The 19,963-nt window shown below is 36.9% G+C and overlaps 1 protein-coding gene across 1 annotated transcript in view; it reads right to left on the bottom strand.

Moving 5' to 3' along the window:
- Nucleotides 1–2,625: 2,625 nt before the first annotated feature.
- DTHD1 (death domain containing 1) overlaps nucleotides 2,626–19,963 on the bottom strand; it is a 72,991-nt gene continuing 55,653 nt past the window's right edge. The window contains exons 9-10 of the mRNA XM_012525747.4: nucleotides 7,761–7,818; nucleotides 2,626–3,464 (exon numbers count right to left, since the gene is read on the bottom strand). Of these exons, the coding sequence (XP_012381201.3) occupies nucleotides 3,145–3,464; nucleotides 7,761–7,818 (378 nt within the window). The 3' untranslated portion in view covers nucleotides 2,626–3,144. The remainder of the gene's footprint in view (nucleotides 3,465–7,760; nucleotides 7,819–19,963) is intronic.

The following is a 19,963-nucleotide window of genomic DNA, read 5'->3' on the forward strand; positions in this document are numbered from 1 at the left end:
AGCAGAATAACTGAAGATTCTCCAGGCTTACCTAAGATGTAGAATTTCATCTTAGGTACTCCAAGTTAATTCACTTTTACATGTACTTAAAAATAGTAAGAAACTTAATAACCTGATGATTAGAATATAAAATAGCAATTTGGTAATGTGTATCAAGAGCCTTAAAAATTTTTATAGCAAGTAGTCCCATTTCTAGGAAATTAACCTAATGAAATAATAATAATCTAACAAATAGTCAAATGGTCATTTTGATACTATTTTATGAAAAGAGGAAAGCTATATATATATATACACATATATATATAAGTTAAATTAATTATAGTACCCAGTCTTTCCATTTTTAGGAATATACCCAGCAGAAATGATTACATATGTTCACCAAAGGACATACACAAAGTGTTCATAACAGCACTGTTCATGACTGTCTAAACTGGAATCTACTCTAATGCCCATCTACAGTGGCATAGTTGTATCATGTGTAGTACATGCCCACAATGGAATATTATACATTAAGAAGAATGAACAAACCATTGCTCCAGACAACAACATGGATGAATTTCAACAACATAGAGTTAAGCAAAAGGAAAGTCAGATATGAAAATACATATGCTGCAGCATTCCATTTTGAAAATATAAAAATATATATAACTAAAATTGATTACAGGACAGTCATGAACTGGGATATTACGAAGCAATTAATATATTTAAAGACATTAGAAAATGTGCATAATTTAAATAAAAGCAGGTAAGATTCAAACCTGTTCATATAGTATCGGACATTCTGGAAAACTATTATGTATACATTGTTATGAGCATAGGGATGTGCATGTGTCATGGTCTCAATAAGAACAATATGATATACTCAAACTAGGGTAATTAGAGTAGGCTTGATCCTAAAAATGGTGGGCAGAGAGTAGGGAATCCAAGAGACATAGAGCACTTATTACACACTACGAGCAATGGAGCTGTTTCCACCCCTGGACCTGAAGAGACAAGAAAAGAAGCAGTTACCAAAACCGAGGAGAATGTTCCCTGAAGGAGGCCTCCCTGAGGGGAGCAGCAGCCTTAGTGAGGACACAGCCTGGCCACAGTGAAGTCACAGGGAGGAAGAGAGGGGAAGAGGCTAACTCACTCTTCTCCTTCCCCTCCATTCTCCTGCCAAGACTCCCCATTAGCCAAACCCAACTAGAAGCCAGAGGCATCACCAGTGTGGTCCATATAAGCCCTCCAAAAAGTAAAGGTGCATAAAGCAGAACACGGATGTAAGGGGGTTAGATGGCAAGTTTCCAATGCAAGAGACACAAATCACACATTGGACTGATTCCTTTGTTTTCCTTTGTGAAAGGGGGTGCTGAGGGGCATTCAATTTTTTCTTCATATAACTTTATATTGTTTTACTGTTACAATAATATATGCTTTTTCTTAATTATGAGAAAAAATTTGAGTTACAGTGTGTGTGTCTGTGAGAGTGTGTTCACGGTGTGTAGGTGGATATGAGACTGTGTTTGTATGTGAAAGGAGTGTGTATGCATGTTTGAGGGTGTGTCTGTGAGAGGTGTGTGGAAAGGGGTTTGTGTGCTTTTAAATGTGTGTTTGTATGACTGAGGGTATGTTTTTGAGGGGAGTAAAGAAATGGAGAGTGTACATGAGGAGATGCGTGTGAATGAGTGAGGAGATAAGTGAGGAGAGAATGTGTATGTTAGTGTGTGTGGGTGTGTGAGCATGTGAGTGTTTATATCCACCTATATATAGGGAAATAGAAACATTTCCTTCTAGGAAAAGAAAAAGCGGGAGAAAATGTTCATAGCAGTAATCTCTAGTGACAGAATATGAGGTAGATTTCATATTCTTTACATTTTTGTTCTTTTGAAGTCAGATAAAGCACATTCTAGCCTGCTTTCTCCATTCCAAGAATACATAAAAAATATTGTTTCTTTTTGACAACTTTTTAAAAATCTTAACTAATCTAATATTTCTCAATTGGAATGTGTTTGGAATTTGGAATCCTGGTTTTTTTATATATATAAACAAATGTATACCTAAATTCTTGGTTAACTTGTAGAAGGAAATCTTGTCTTTAAATTGTAGAAACGTCTAAATGTTTAATTTTTCATGTAGTTTCACTAATTCTCAAGTGTTCAATAACTGAAACTAATTGCTACTTATGTTTTCCAGGCAAGGCTCTGATGGTTTTGCATAAATGAATTGGTAAAACTAATGCACTGTCCTATTTATATCAAACTGCTTTAGGGACATAAGTGCTTTAGGTTTTCCAAAGACTCAGAGCATATACATTAAGACATTTATAGGGATTATCAATGGATAGCAAAGTTATAGGTAATTTTTATCTTTTCTTTTAGTTTTTTTTTAGGTCTTTTACAATTTTTTAAAATAATGAGCATATTGGGTTCATACAATAAGATTTCTGGTTAACTGATTTAGATGCAGGTTTTGTTCTTAAGTAAAATAGGCCCCTGGATTCTTTCACTGGCATTTCATTTTCTCTGCACCCCTGCATTTCACTAATAATAATGTGCTATTTTCCCTATCCCAAACTAAATTTGTATAAAATAAAGGTTAGTGGCAGCAAATAGCTGAAATGTTAAATTTTTAATTTTTTCAAACTTTTCTGTTTTCTTAAAGTGACTTGCTATTGTAAACATCAGGTCTCTGCAGTTCAGTTTTTCTAGAATTGTTACCTGTGGGCTCTGCAGTCTCTACATAATATGAATTAGTTGTTGGACTCATGGGTTACTCACTGAATTGTGTTTTGATAATAACCAAAAAAAGTGATTCTGTTCATATATATTTTTTCTTTCCATTTAGTAAGCAATATCAGCTATTAAAATGAAAACAGGGCAAACTCTATTACAAATGCTATTTAGTTTAGCTGAACTCTTAGACAGTCGTACTTACAAAACACCCACCACTGAACCAGGAAGGAGCACTGAAACCCAGGAATGCCTTTTATTCCCGATCAATGCTGCTCCATTTGTCTCCACTGATTTCTTAATAACGCATCTATCAAATAGATTCACTTAAAATAACATTATTTGGATTGCTAGTAAAATGTTGACAGAAAAGTTTTAAAAACCAACCATGAATGACCATATTTCTAGGACAGAAGAAAGGGCAACCCAGTTTCTACTCTTCTGTATCAAACCATTGCTGTGGTTCAGTGAATATTTTATTTTCCCACTTGAATTTGAGCTCTTCTGAAAGATCACCCCTGCCAATCTTACGAAGATGACGAGCCAGAAGGCGAAGTTTATCGGTGCAAGTTGGGAGCGATTTCTTCCAGAAGCAAAGAAGCTCATGTATCTGTTCTGTTAAATTGTCAGGGTTCTTCAGCTTGACGAGCTGAATGGTGCTGTGGCGTAGAGGGAGGGATGAACACAGAGATGTGCTGTTTTCCTCTGAGAGCTCCTCTGCCAGCCAGTAGAGCAAGTTATCCCAAAGGGCTTCTGTCAGACACACGTTGGACACTTAGTGCTGGGACCATTTCTTGGGGGAAAATGTGATTATCTAGCTCACCACACCTGTTTATAGGAATTCTAGGTGGTCTCTGGCTTGGGTGTTGAGCAGTAGAAAGATTTAGGACAACCCAGGGCACAACCTTTGAATCCCCACCATTGTTAGGGTCATCACTTGAGGGTCCCTTAATATTGCAGGGGTTTAGAAATGCTTCTCAAATGTTAGCATGCCTGAGAATGGCTGGAGGGTTCCAAAGAGCCTGCCTGAATAGGACTAGCGTGGGTTCAAAACTCGGCATTTCCCACTGGGTGGACTGGGGGAGAGTGGGGACTACAATGTGGACCACCATCCATGTGGGGCAGCAGTGCTCCAGAATGGATTCGTGAGGTGCAGTGAATGTGCCACGATAATGGAAGAGGTTGTTGATGTGGGAGGGGTGCAGTGGGTGGGGTGGGGGGTACATGGGGACCTCATATTTTTTTTAATGTAACATTTAAAAGAAAATAAAGAAGAAAAAAAGACCAGAAAAAAAAAAAACAAAAACAACTTGGCATTTCTGACAAGCTTCCTGATGATAATTCTGGGGCCCCCAAATACACTTCTGGTAGTATCATTAGAGGCTATTTTTAGGTTCAAAAAGATATTTCACTTAATTACTACTAATTGGATGCATTACTTATACCAGCAGCTAAATCCTCACTCTCCTGCTATACACACACATCCGCCCATCCCTCCCCCCCCCCACATACAGGTTCATACTCAAATTCACCAAGATCTGCCTTCTAAAAAACAGCTCTGTGGAAGGTCCTTCGCACCAACATTTCCCTTGAGTTTCTGGATCATTTAGACCCACAAATAACGTCTCCAAATGCATCCGGTATCTCAGCATTCCCTTCCTTTATCTTCTGCCTCCTCCCTACTTCTTAAACACATAACTCCATCTTCCTGTTGTTTTTGTTGTTAGAGTATTAGTGTTTTTGTTGTGTGAATTAGATACATCACTCTCAGTACAACTCCTCTTATCTGTACCATTCCTCTCTCCCCTTATCAGCCCTATTCCACATCACACTTAGCCCACTTTTATCCTTACTTCTACATTCCACGACCATGATCTGATGTGAGCAAAAAAAGTCTACATTCATCAACTAATACTTTCATCTACTTAGTTCCATAAATTGAACTCTGGTTTTATACCATAAAGTCACCTTTCTAGGGAGCCTATTCAAGTAAATAGCCTAACATATCATATTATACATTGTCACTTTCAAACTAACATTCTGCAACTGCAATATAATTGGCCTTTCTCAATCCATATATATCACTTCTCTCCTATCAGCAAGTAGCATCTTTGGCATACTTGTTCATAATTATTCACACTCCTGATAACATGTTTCATTAATCTTGTCAACTCCAGTGTCTTTCCCTTAATTCCATATTAGAAACTGACTTTGATGGCCAATCCTATTTCATCAACCATAATTTTTCTGTCTATATGGCCTCAAGTTTTCAAAATATTACTGCTAACAAGAACTGCTTAGCATTCCACTGCTTCTGTTCCTTTGCCCCTGCTTAATATGCTCCCTGCCCCTACCATTAATACAGCTTTTCCTTTGATGTGCCCCAGTTATTCAATCTTCCTTACTGGGTTTCACAAACTTCTGTAGTCACACTTCTATCATCAGCTACATGGGAGATGATTTTGCTTCTCCTTAAACTTTGTTGTCATTTTCTTCCATTTCTCCATTTGTCAATTTCTAAATGTGGTTTACTCATAGCGCAGTCAATTTCTGGGCTGCCCAGCACTATGAAATCATGTTGAATGTGATTAACAAACACTATGCTGTTTTACCTCACTGAAGCCCTTAGCATCTTACAAATCCATTAAAATAATTTTTTTTCTGAATTCTATTTAAAACTTTTCCATAGCAATGATCACAAAATTTTCCACCATCCTTGAACTCCTACCCCACTCTCATCCTGTTTCCCTCAGCCAATGTCTGTTTCTCTTACTTTCTCATAACCTAATTTCTATTTCAAAATCATTTTCTTACTTTTCTGTATTTGCTGGATTCCATCTTCAGTGATGGTTTTCAAGCACTTTCCCTTCTTGCCTGCTCCTTAATCTCCTCAACATAGGTTCTTCCTGTGATTCTTACCCTCTCAAGTCTCCTCTTTCTATGCTTCTGCTACTCTTCCAAGCTATTGTTATTTCATTTTTCTTTCACCATAAAACCTCATAATGGTTTAGAAGTAACCCTTGATACCTCAAGTTCCTTACTAGCAACTCACTTCTAAAACCCTTACTTTGGGGCTTCTATGCTCTTTCTAAAACTCTATGGAAACCTTCCTTTCAAAATTTCCTGGATCCCTCCTAATTACTACTTACAGCAACAGTCTACCTCTTCTCTGACACCCTGGAAGCATTTTCCTCCTTTTCTTGGGTTCCGTGGTGCTACCGCACCTGGTTTCCTCTTCCTTCCTTGCCATGCACCTCTTTCTCCTTCACTGTCTCTCTTCCTCCTGGTGCCTCTGAATTACATGTATGCTACTAGGCTTCTTCTATTTCTGACCTCTCTCTTCAATGAGTTAAAAAGTTCTTCCCACCTTATATGACTATATCACTATATGAAATAATCCTAAATCTACTCTATCTTTTTCTTTGGCTTTGGCTTCCCAAATCCTGACACAGCTCTTAAAATATTCATCCGCTACTTATCTTTATCAGTGCATACCACAGCCATTTCTGACTCCATATTTCTAAAGTCAAAATAATCAATTCTGACCTTTCTTTCCCTCCACCCAATCTTTTAGTATATTCACTTTCTTAGTTAATGTGATCACCCAGTTGAGTAAGCTAAAACACACAGTATTATTCAAGATTCCTCAAGGCCTAGTCCCCAGGTCCTAACTCTAAACACCTCTTAGGAATTTCCCCTTCTTTCCAGCCATGCTGATTCAATCTTAACCACATCCAATTTATCACCTACTTATCTCTTTTCTGGAGTTTTGAAGGAAACAGGGCTTTAATTAGCATCCCTGCTATCAATTTTGCCCATTTAGTATACCCTTAACATGACAGATGGAAGTTTTGAAGGCCTAATCTGATCTTGTCAGCCCTTCTTAATAAATCAACTTTAGGGTCCACCTATTGTCAAAACTCCTTAACTTGGCTTTTAAAATGTTTAATAGGTTTATCCTTCTCTAAATGTCTAATTTCACCTACCATCATCCTTCCTACAGCAGGTCTGATGGCCCTGGACATGCAAGAGGATTCCCATGTGGAACAATATCTCTCATCCTTAGTTTCTGAACCCTTTAAATACAATGTAACAGCTAACGATGGTGTGCAAACCATTCTTGCACACATGGGAAGAACCATTACACCATAGTGCTCTCTGATAACTGCTGTCAAAATTACTAATAAAGCTAATTATTTTTGCTTAACACGCTGGGTTTTTTTCTTTTTTTTTGCTATTCTTTTCCTTTCCTATCGTGTCTGCTCTTTTTGAAAATAGTTTTATTGTCCCTATGAAGGGGTATAATATAGACTTTGTTGCCATCCTATACTGATTTCTAATGTATTTCAGTAAAGCCTGTGCTTTTTCTGTGCAAATCTGCAAAAGTAACCCCTGATTGGCATTCTGCACCATCAGTGGGGGACGTGGAACATTAGGGAAAGGAAGAACAGAAAGCACAATTCACTGATGTCTTTTGAGGATCAATTAATTTGCCTATATAAATCATTACTTTTGTAACTACAGACATTACCACAATAAACTATTTCAAGAGGTAAAATAGAATAAAGCTGTCAAATTCTACCGCAAAATCTGCATCATTATTATAATTAAATTATTCATAACAACCAAATAGTAAATGTTTCTTTTGTGGTTTCATATGATATACCTTTATTTAAAATCTATTAGCCTCAAATGTTGGTTTGAAATAACCACAATATCAGATTTATAACATAACATTCAGCATTCCAGAACAAACTGTAGTTGTCTATTAAATTAAGTAAGTACTTAGTTATGCGAGTGAAATAATGCTTAGAAAGGTTCATATTTCTTATAGATTTAACACAGCTATAATTACAGCCTCAATCAAGGATGTTATATATTTTGGTTTATATGTAACTTCCCAAGGAAAATTCATTTATTAGGCTTCACTGAGTCTTAATTGTAAAACCATTTTATCTTTTTTTTATTATAGGGATTTTATCTACATACATAAAATATAAGAGATAAAAAAAGCATAACTGTAATGAGAATGGAACAAATATTCCTTACCTACAGGATCTGTAGAAATTCTTTTGGTACACTGTGGACGTCTGATTAATTTTTCATGCTATTGGGGAAAAGGGATGCAGAATAAGCAGAAGAAATCATTAATCTGTGAACAAGCTACAAATATAAATCCATTTGAACCTCACCCCTGTTATGGATGAAGTATTGAATTGCATAGCTTGCAAAATTGGATTGTGTATTTGTGCATGCCTGCTCAGCAATTGCTTTCCTAAGATAAGGTAAAGTATATTACCTCAAACATTTCAACAAATTAAAATTTAAGAATATGCATTACAATATTATTTTGATACCCACAGCACTCATGTTAACTCTGAACATTTTCCAACTAAAATTTAATATTGTTAAAACTAAGATAGGGTAAGTTAATTCTAAGCTACAAGCATAGTATTTTGTAAAACCCCTTTTGAGACAACCACCTTGCCTCAACACTCAGCACAGTGCTGTAGATGGTTAAACAAACTATGGGTACTCAAAAAAAAGTTTTTGTGAATGAATGTGCATACATCAAGTTAAAAACAATCTGTTGAATAGGTATTATTTTAAAACCAATATTTCATTAAGACATAATCACATATATAATCATCATTTTCTATATTTTCTGTAGAACAGTTTGTTTTTAATATAATGCAGAAACAGTACAGGAGTCAAAGTGAAAAATTCTAGATTTAGATACCTCTTCAGCTGTTAAGTAGCAGTGACTATATGGGCAGTTTACTTACCTCTTCAGTCTAAGATGTGAAAATTGTTTTGTTAAAACCCACTGCACACACAAAAAAATTGTACATAAATATTCATTGTAGCTTTATGTATAATAGCTCAAAACTGGAAGCAACGTGAAATTCCTTCAATATGTAAATGGTTAAAGTACTTACAGTATATCTGTAACATGTAATGTAATACTATTCAGCAATTTAAGAATGAACCATTGACACATGAAGTAACCTGGATGGATCTCAGGGCATTATACTGAGTGAATAAAATCCAGTCTAAAGAGGTCTCATACTGTATAAAGCCATATATATAACATTCTTGAAGGTACAAAATATAAAGATGGAGAACAGATTAATGGTTGACAGGGATGAGGGATGGTAGTAGTGATAGACTTTAAATTAACTGAAAAGGGATAACAAGACAGGTTTCTCTGTGATGGAATAGTTCTGTATCTTGATTGTGGTAGTTAATATAAATCTACACATATGATAAAATGCCATAGAAATTGTATACATACATTGTACCCAATGTCAACTTCCTGTTTTTGACACTAGTTAATTTAGATGTAAGTAAGTTAAGTAAGATGCAAACATTGAAGAAACTGCAGGAAGAGTACAGGATACCTCTCTGAACTATCTTTGTAACTTTCTTTGTACTATAATTACTTTAAAACAAAATGGTTAAGTAACAGTTTTTTACAGCTATGATGGAAGGATGATGCAAAATTGTGTGTGTTAAGGCATAAAACTATCTGGTTCATACTGAAAACTCAATACAAGTTGGTTGAATCTGAATATTGCATTTTGGAGGTGTTGTTGCTAGAGACATTTCATAAACATGAGGGTATATGAAACTTGCTACTTGAGAGTCTATTAAGAATCACAACATAAGTTCAAGTATTTATACTGTAGCACTGAAAAATAAGTTCAAAGAATTTTTGAGACATCAGATACGTTCTTGGACCCCTCAAAAAATGAAAGAAAAATATTAATTTAAATGGTGCAGTAGAGTCTAAAAGGGACATTATGGTCTGAATTTAGCCTGAGACAAGAGGCATGCATTACTTTTTTCCTTTCTTCATATAAATAGTTTTTCCTTCTTCGTCATCTCTTTCCACCAGTGCCTCATAGCATCTTGAGGCACTGAACATACTTCTACTATTTAAATGTATGTATTTTTCCATACATGTGAAAATAGAGTATGGATTAGAGTAGACTTACTGATATTCTATTCATGAACTATTGTGATTAGGGATCGAATAATATGTGGCATTGGTGTGGAGAAAGTGGCCATGGTGGCTGCTGGGGATAGGGAGTGGGAGGAAGAGATGAGATGTGGGGGCATTTTCGGTACTTGGAGTTGTCCTGGGTGGTGCTGCAGGGACAGTCACTGGACATTGTATGTCCTCCCAAGGCCTACTGTGTGGACTGTGGGAAAGTGTGGGCAATGGTGTGGACCATTGACCATGAGGTGCAGCAGTCAGAGATGTGTTCACCAAGTGCAATGAATGTCTCATGATGATGGAGGAGGTTGTTGTTATGGGGGGAGGAGTGGGGGAAGGGGGATGGGGGTATATGGGGACCTCACTTTTTTAATGTAACATTAAAAAAATAAAGACAAAAAAAACTGCTTTAATAAATACAAAAAAAAAAAAAATCTAGCCAAAATACTTTTGTGCACTACCATGGAAGCAGTAGATTATGGCTGCATAGGAGATTTCTGGCTCTGTTGGTTCCCAGTCACTGTGTTGGTTTCCCATATGCCCTCTTCCTAAGGGATTTTCAATTCACATTTTGTCTAGGCAGTATTTTTTGCCTTGCACACTAACTTTTGAACCTCACAAATTACCTTAGTTTGCTGCAGCTGCATAACAAAGTACTACAAACTAGCCGACTTTACAGAAATTTATTATCTCAAAGTTCTAGAGGCTGGAAGTCCAAAATCAAGGTGTTGGTTGAGTCAGGCTTCCTCTGAAGTCTGCAGGGTTCTGGTGGTAATTTGCTGGCAATCCATAATATAACTCAATCTCTGTCTCCATCACGTGGGCATCTCTCTCTGTGGCTCTCTATCGCTCACTCCTTATAAGGACAGCAGTCATATTGAATTAGGGCTCACTCCAATACTATCTGGCCTCATCTTAACTGATGACATCTTCAAAGATCCTATATGCCAGTGAGTTCACACACACAGGACTTGGGGTTGGAACTGTAATATATCTTTTTGGAGGACACAGTTCAACCCATAACAGTGGCATCCAAGGTCAGCCCGAAATTAAAAAGAAAAACTTCCTTTCGTCCTTGTGTAGATTTCCCTCTTTCAGACTCCCAATATCCATCTTGGGGTCACTGGATGCCTTCCTGAGCAGGGCTGGTTCTAATTTCCCATGCTTTCCTCTCCCAATCGGAAGGTCCCTTTCTGTTACATCTTCCCAGGTTCCACTATTATCTAAGCTTAGGTATGTTACCCCTTTGGCAGTTTGAGATTATTTATGAACTCCAAAAAGAGAGATAATGTGTGTTCCTCTGGGCGTGATCCCTTTTGATTGTATTAGATTCAGCTGAGACGTCTTTGGTTAAATTATGTTACGATTAGGGCTTTTATTCGACCAAGTTAGTAGGGTGTAAATCAGGTAAAGTTTAGGTCCCTGCCCCCTTGGTGGACTATATAAATGGTCACTTACTCAAGAAGGCACAGAAAAAGGCACAGGAAGGAAGAGAGCGCCACAGACTCTGAAGAGGAGAGAATTTGGTCATTTCAGTCCTGGTATGTGCCAGAAAGAAAAATGCTCAAACAGCTAAAGTTCTAGGGAGGGATGAGCCATTCACCTGATGGTTTGCATCTGAAGAGACCAGAGCCCTGAACAGCTGAGAAGGCCTGGTAAGTAACAAGCCCTCCAGCCTACAGCTGATATTAGAAGTTGGGCCTGTGGAGCCTTAAGAGGAAGAGGAAGGCTGAACCCTCGCACCGATTGCTTCGACACATGGCAAAGACTTGGGTAAGAAAGTACTTCTTATGGTACCTTAAGTCAGACTCTTTAGGGCCTTGGAACTGTAAACTTCTACCCCTAATAAATACCCTTTTAAAAACCAGTAGATTTCTGGTACTTGGCATCAATACCCCTTTGGCTGATTAATACTACCTCTCTCAGATAATCTGCATTTATGTCAATATTCTATTATCATAATTTGCTGAATAAAGTGTCTTGAGTGTCACTTTCAACAAGTCACTACTCATGAAAATTCTGGGGCAAACCTAAACCTGGCCCTCAAGCTCTCTATAAACTATTTCACTGGCACACATCTACCTTGTACAAGGTGTAGTGGGGACTTTTATGGCAGTCATCACTATAAATCTTTCAAGGGTATTTGCATAAAAGTATAAACAATTCAGGCATATACAGATGTTTCTTATTTATGCTGATAAGCACAACACAGTTCATCTCCTTGAAGTAATTTAAAAAATTAAAACCAATGGCAGCCAGTTACACCTGAAAGAGATATGTGTGTTTGGGATTTTATAGGTCACTCTTGTTAAGGCTCCTATAATTACTAACTATTCTCATGACGCTACCTAAATACAGGCCTTAGATTCTTGAAACTAAGAAAAACATTGTTTTAGTTGAGCTCCTATGGACGACAGCTTGAACCTGTTTGTAGAACCCAAAAAACTGAATTTGAGCACATATCACCCAACATGATTCTTCACAGCTTTCCCAAAAGCTTCCCTCATTTGGCCTGATCACCACTCCAAGAACCAACCATAATCAATCTTGCCTCTACTTGTTAGTCTGTCATCCCTTTGAAGGTCAAGAAGATATTTTGCTTCTATATATATTTTTGCTCATCATGATTGACATTGTGTTGTACACAAAGAAGTATTAAAAATATTTAGTTTATTTTCCCGTGACTTGGATGATCTCCCCTTTGAATCCTACCATAGTTTGAAACACAGGTCAAATTCCATATCTTCTATCAACTATGGTAGCCCTGGTTTCTTATTTGTGAATATATACACAATCATATGATTTACCTCCTAACTTAATACTGTTTTATATTGTTATTAATTCCATTATGTTGCCTATTTTCCTCTCCAAATAGGCTTTCAAAATTCTATTGTATCCTTTCTGTATCTTCTTTTATATCAGTCCTTAGAGTTACCACATAACCACATGAAACACTCAATAAATACTTGATATCCATTGGGACCCTCAGCAGACAATCAAGAAGCTTGTTATTCACCATAAATTTAAAGGTTGCAGTTTCAGCTGGGCCACCTGGGGTATTCAGCAATATTTTTTTATGAATCCCTGAAGATTTCATCCACCAGTCCCTACAGAAGATATTTCAAATCTTTACCACTCTTTGCAAGATGGTTACAGCACCCCTATTCATTTTTTTCAGAAAGTAGTTCTACATTCTACTCACTAAGAAAATGAAGCAGTGGTTACTAAGCCTTACTGTTTCTGAACATAAATCTTAAGAAAAATGCAAAAAAGTAAGTTCACTCCTGTTGTGGGAAAATAGTAGAAACATGGTTTGAAGTTGAAACGTTTCCATAATGCAGACAAAAAAGTGTGGGCTTAGGAACCCTGGACCTTGACTAGACGGAACACCGTCGGGTCAGCATAAAAAAATGTTTGCGTGATGAGGCATTTGAACTTTGTATGACCCATTCCTTATTGTTGTAAATAACAAACAGCTGCTTGTTAGTTCCTAAATAAGTACAATGTGGAAACTAGGGTCAAGGCTCTCAGCTCCAGAAGCTCCTGATCCCACCTTTGTTTCCTCTCTTGTGTCTCTCTTTCTGTCCTTTTATTTCTTTTTTTTTTTTTTTAAAGATTTATTTATTTATTTAATTTCCCCCCCTCCCCTGGTTGTCTGTTCTTGGTGTCTACTTGCTGCGTCTTGTTTCTTTGTCCGCTTCTGTTGTCGTCAGCGGACCTCCCATATGGTAGACGGACGCCCTAACCACTGGGCCAAAGTCCGTTTCCCCCTTTTATTTCTTAAGTAATGCGTCGCCATCCCTTCGAGCCAACCTACTGCTGAGCTGGTTCGCAGCATACTCCTTGATTCAAATGGTCTTAGATAAGGCCAAATATGTAGCAAGCACACTGAGTGATTCTGCTGAGACATGGAAACTGCACTTAGAGAAACATCTATTTGAATGATCTAGTTGTATTCCTACAAATGTATCCCAAAGAATGCATGAAAGAACAAATGAAATATCTGTAAACAAAAATGATGAAAATTTCCAATACAAACTGACAGGACAAAAGTTGAATTTCTCCTTGCTTCTTTGATGGCTAAACAGTAGGGATAACAATAATAATAATAAAAATGTATATCCTAATTAACTCTCGGGTATTATATGGATGACCTAGCTCTAGCACCCACCTCCTTATGTAGAAACTTCAGTTTCTGGCAAAGTTCCTTCTAAATATTTCTGTCAGTTCCCACGAGTTTACTCTTTTCAGATCCACAATGTTGCATCAGATCACTGAGCAGCTCAATGCAGCTCTCAACAATTCTTCTGTGGGCACAACAATTTCCCTTGTTGTGCTACTACTAAGTGGTAAACAATGATGGTTTCTCCCAAGGTTACACTTTTGCTCCTGAGTCATCACGTACACAGAGTTTTTCAACATCAATGTTTACCACAGGTTTGTTCTTCTATTGCCCCTCCACCACTCTGCTGGGTCCTTACCAGTGATGGTACCACCCTGATCTACTCCATCTGGGCCATTATGTCTCCTAGCAAAGCACTTTTCCATTGGTGTCCGTTGGAGGCCACCCTAAGTTTTTCTGATACATGAGCTGTGTGATAAAATATGACAGAATGAAGGGAGTAGCCCCCTACCCCTCATGTTACATGACATTAGAATATTATTAACTATAGCTTTATATGCAACGAAGCCCAGTGGAAAGGGTTTTCCAGTTTTTAAATAAAACCTTTCTCCTACGGGAAGCGGACTTGGCCCAATGGATAGGGTGTTCGCATGCCATATGGGAGGTCCACAGTTCAAACCCTAGGCCTCCTTGACCCATGTGGAATTGGCCCATGTGCAGTGTTGATGCGCACAAGGAGTGCCGTGCCACGCAGGGGTGAACCCTGCGTAGGGGAGCCCCACACGCAAGGAGTGCGCCCCGTAAGGAGAGCCCCCCAGCGCGAAAGAAAGTGCAGCCTGCCCAGGAATGGCACTGCACACATAGAGAGCTGACACAGCAAGATGACGCAACAAAAAGAAACACAGATTCCCAGTGCCACTGATAAGGATAGAAGCGAACACAGAAGAGCACACAGCAAGTGGACACAGAGAGCAGACAACTGGGGGGGGGGGGGGGGGAAGGGAAGAGAAATAGATAAAAAATAAATCTTAAAAAAAACAAAACAACAACAATAAAAAAAAATCTTTCTCCTAGGACATAGTCATGCATCCAAGGCAGTGAACTGGGAAACAGGTTTCACTAGTTACTGCAGAGCTCTATTCCAGATACCTACTGGCCTCTGGTGACTAAAGCTTTAAACATACATTATATATGTTATATATTTAAAACATGTATTTAAAATATAAATATATTTCTTATATAATATATAATAGTATATAAATAATTATATTTATTAATATATAATTATATATTAAATATATATATAGGGCAAACTACCCTCGATAACTCCTCCTACCAATAGATTCCTGTCAAATCATATCTCAGATAGTTATGTTTGAGATCCATCAGTACACACATGTTAATTTATTTCCTCTGGAAGCACCTCAGCTTCCATGCAAATAGCCTTTTAGACTGGTGGTCACTCTGCATTCATTTATTAGGCATATGTGAAACTTCTGGAAGTGAGCTGCTTCAGAGATATTTACAAATTGCTTTTTCTTAGTTATCTCAACTGTTTTTCACAAAACACTGTAAAGACAATGGGGCAGTTATTACTGTTTCTATCTATGATAATTTCATAGATAGATGATAATTTCAAGGCTCAAGAAATGGTTAGTTCTCCTTGGCTGGAGTTTGAACCCAGGTATGATTAATTCCAAATCTGATACTTTCCTATTAACATACCAGCTGAGCATGTGGGCTTTTAAGTAAGGCTGATTGAGTTTAAACTTCACCTTGTCAATTATTTACACTTGAATCAATTCATGCCTTAGTTTTCTGATCTTTAAAATGACTGTCATTATATAATCTAATTCCTAGGATTGTGGTTAAATGAAATAAACTGAAACAGCTTAGTTCAGCTCTGTGCACAAAGTATATCCTCAATAAAAGTCAACTAATTATTTTTATCACACAAGCCTTGATAGAATTAATAATTTCATGCAGACAGGCTTTCTCCACCCCTCAAATTCTAATACATAGATGACTGTTCAAAGGTCAATCTATAATGAAAGGTAATCCTGTAAGTATTGCCTTACATATAGAAAAATATGATCTAAGTGTTGCCATTATATAATAGCACTGAAGATAGTACCCTTCCCGCTTTCCCCACAGACCTGTTAGTCATCTCATCTCTTACAATGTTTTGACTGGGAGAGAGACTCAAAGTTTCAAACCGGACAATGACTCATCCTGTTTGTAACGTTCTTTCAGGGATCTTTTGATAGCGCTGCAGTTAACTAAGCTTAGCTCACTATAGAAATATATGTGTAAAAACAAGAGTGAAAAACAATGCATTGGAAACAACTGCCATTGAAGATGGCATTAGGGTTGATTTATCTGGTGATATCATGTCATCTTTGCATTCTTCCAACCTAAAATAATGAACATGGGTCAAATTAGGGAGTACAGATAAAAGGATTGCATGAAATTCCTCCAAGGTCGACATGCATAACTCATAAAATCTAATATGAAAGTGGGAAGAGGAGAAAGCCAGAAAATTTATAAATTCTCCCCACTCTTTCACAGATATTATTAGCACTAATAGGAAACAACAAAATAAAATGACGTCTTTGAAACTTAGAGAAATACCCTCTTTTATAATGTACTTGATCATGAATCTTAGAGGAATTCACAATATTATTTCCATTTGGCAGGTATAGAAATAGTTTGTCCTCCTAATTTCTACTGTCTACCATTTCTTGGAGTCTCTTCTGCAGAACCAGTTTTGTATAAAGTAACATGCTAAGAACTTTCTGATACTTAACATGCAGTCTAACATGAATGCCAAATGGCATTTATGTCAATAAAACAAATGAAAGAAAATTCCATGCTGGTATTATTTCTTATCATTTACCATAAGGCAATTACTTATGAAGAAATTTTCACAGGTAATCTCTCCACTATCTTTTAGCAGTAACTCCTCTATCACCACTTAATCACCACACCCCTTCTGCTCCCATTCACTAGATTTTTCTGGTAAATAGGTAATTTATTTTGTAATTAAAAGATTTAGAAGGGAGCCAAGGTGATATTTTTCTCTGTATCCTTAGCATGGATTTAGTTACCGTAATTAAATACCATTTTTCACTGCTTACTCTATGTAAGCATAGAGGAGTCTTCAAGTAAGTAAAAGTTGCCATTTGTTTAACTCAAGCTCTTATTGCATCATAATTGTTCTCAAACTTTAAAATGTATGGATCATATAGAATTCTTAATGTTACATTGTAAACAAGTTTAATAGCATAATGATCTAAGAAGCAATCTGGTGTAAAAGATTCATTTTAATATAAGAGCTGTGCAGCAGTTATGCTTCCAAGATAACCATAAATCAAGGAAGGGCTTTTATCAGTGTCCAATGAGGACTTGCACATGTGAGGATCTTTGCTAAACATGTGATATATTATTTCATCCCAAATCCATAACAATGGTTTGAAATAAGTATTATCATTCCCCTTTGACTTAGGTAACTTCTCCAAGGTAACATGACTAATACCTTACAAAACTGGTCTTGAAACCCAGATTTGTCTAAAGCCCTAACTTAAACAATGTTGTGGTTTTTCAGCTATATATCATAGAATAACATGTTCTTAAATTTAATTCGTTCCTGTAGGTATGCATCCTTTGTAATTAGGACCTTTTGATGTGTTGTGACCCAACCTAATCAGGAAGGGTCCTAATCCTGTTACTGGGGTCCTTTATAAGCAGAATGGAACTCAGACAGAGAGAAAGTCATGGGAAGCAAGAAGTTGAAGGTGAACAGAACACAGAAGAGAAGGAAGAGCCCAGGAAGGCTGCCATGTACATTGCCACATGACAAAGGTGGCCAGGACTAGGGATCACTAGTACCCAGCCCCTGAAAACCAATCTTTGAGAAGAAAGCATTGCCTTAATGGCACCTTGATTTGGACTCCTCTTAACCTCAAAACTATGAGCAAATAAATTCCCATTATTTAAGTCAACCCATTGCATGGTATTTGCAAAGAAGAAATTAAATAAATAATATTGCCTCCAAGTAATAACGTTAGCTCATATTTTTACTAATTACCATGTGTCAGATGTTACAATAGAACTTAAAGTAGATTACCTTATTTTATAATCTAAAACTTTGTGAAGTAGTTGTTCTCATGCCTGTTTTACAAATGAGGAAACTGGGGCTTAGAGAAGTAAAGTAATTTGGCTATAAGCATACACACTAAGTAATGGATCTAATGTTGAATATCTGCAAGTTTCCAGATCCTTTATTTATAATCTATAAATTACAACTGAAGTATAACATAAAAGTTGTAAAGTAATTCAGTACTTTCCACCCAGCCTCTCCAATACCTACTTCCCTATACCACCATTTATACATATCAAATTTACTCCTTTGGAGTTGGAGGCAGATAAGGAGTTCACATCCTAATCATACTACATATTAACCTTATTACCTTAAGCAAATTATTCCTTTTGTGCCTTCATTTCCTTGTTCATAAAGAAGGGACAATAATAATAATACCTATTTCATAGTGCCATTGAAAGAAAATATTGAGTTATATCATATAAAATCTTAGAACAGGGCTTCACATGTATTAAGTGCTCAAAATGTTACATTTTACTATGTAATATTTTATCTTTACAATTACTCATTATGTTTTCCTACATAAATACATTTTAAAGAAATTTCTGTATTTCAACCATTAGTAGAAAACAATTTTACTTTTATATATCCAAGGATGCCATACAGATAAATAGAAATTTAAAACACAATGTTATTAAATGCCACTACTGGCTAAAATCCTGAGCCTGAGAGCTTTTCCCTTGCTTGTTCAAAAGGGAGCTTAACAACTGTTTGCAAGGTATAAAAACATAATAACAACACCCTGAGATCTACTCAAAAGCATCACAGAAAGGATTAAAAACAGAATAACTCTCTCTATGTGAATCCATTCTGTTTAAAGTTGGTAGAAAAAGAATCACCTGCAATTCCAAAATTTGAAAAAAGCAGTATAACATAATTTACTGAGAATTATATCATTTACTGTAAACATGTATAGAAAATACATTTGTCTTTCCAAACAATAAAGATAACATTTTGAGGACATCTGAATGATAGGTCATCAGCAAACAAACAGATGTGGATGGAACTCTTGCCCTAAGTCAGAGAAAACTGGAGAATTGTGTTAAAGGGATGGCATCAACTTCTCTGCTCTGAAAATGAGCTAAAAGCTGATGTCACTACATGAACAGGAAAGAGAACTTATTAGGCTGTTCAGAAGTGACTAAGCATTTGAAAACAAGATGATGGAGAAAGTCTTCTAAGTAAAGAGGGAATCCACCCTCCAAGGCTATGTCAGCTCAATTGCAAAGTTTAGTTTGAGCAAAAAGTGCAACCACTCTTCCCACCTGGCTCTTTGCAAGATTCAGACTTGCCAGAGACACAGAAGATGCAAAGGACATGAAAAGCAATATGGTATAGTGGTAAAACGTAGCAGATATAAAATAAGTGTCTTAACTTCCTAGGGCAGTCATAACAAAGTATCATAACAGAAATTCATCTAGCAGTTTTGGATCTAGAATCCTGCAATCACACTGTCAGCAAGACCATGCTCCTTCTGACACATCTAGAGAAGAACCCTTCCTTCCTCTTCCTAACCTCTGGTGGTTTCCCGGCAGTCATTGATGTCCTTAGCTTGCAGCTTCAGAATTTCAATATCTGCCTCCATCATCACATAGTGTTCTTTTGTGTCTGTCTGTACCTAAATTTCCCTCTTCTTATAAGGATACCAGTCTTACTGGATTAGGGCCACACTAATTCGGGTTGGCTTCATTTTAATTAATCATGCCTTCAAAGACCCTAGCTTGAAATAAGGTCACCTTCATGGGACTGGGGATTAGGATTTGAACATATCTTTTTAGGGGACACATTTCAATCCATAACAGTCTGAAAAACTTGCTCAAGGAATAGGAGGAGATGGTAAAGCATAAAAGTTATAAGGAAAGAATTTGAAGTCTGGGTACTGATATTTCCCTGCACTTTTAAAGTCATGCAGTCTTGGGCTGGCTAGCTAAACTCTTTTAGTGGTGCATAACAGTAAAATAGAGATGATG

The sequence above is a fragment of the Dasypus novemcinctus genome, chromosome 1 (genome assembly GCF_030445035.2).
Source record: "Dasypus novemcinctus isolate mDasNov1 chromosome 1, mDasNov1.1.hap2, whole genome shotgun sequence".
Taxonomy (NCBI): domain Eukaryota; kingdom Metazoa; phylum Chordata; class Mammalia; order Cingulata; family Dasypodidae; genus Dasypus; species Dasypus novemcinctus.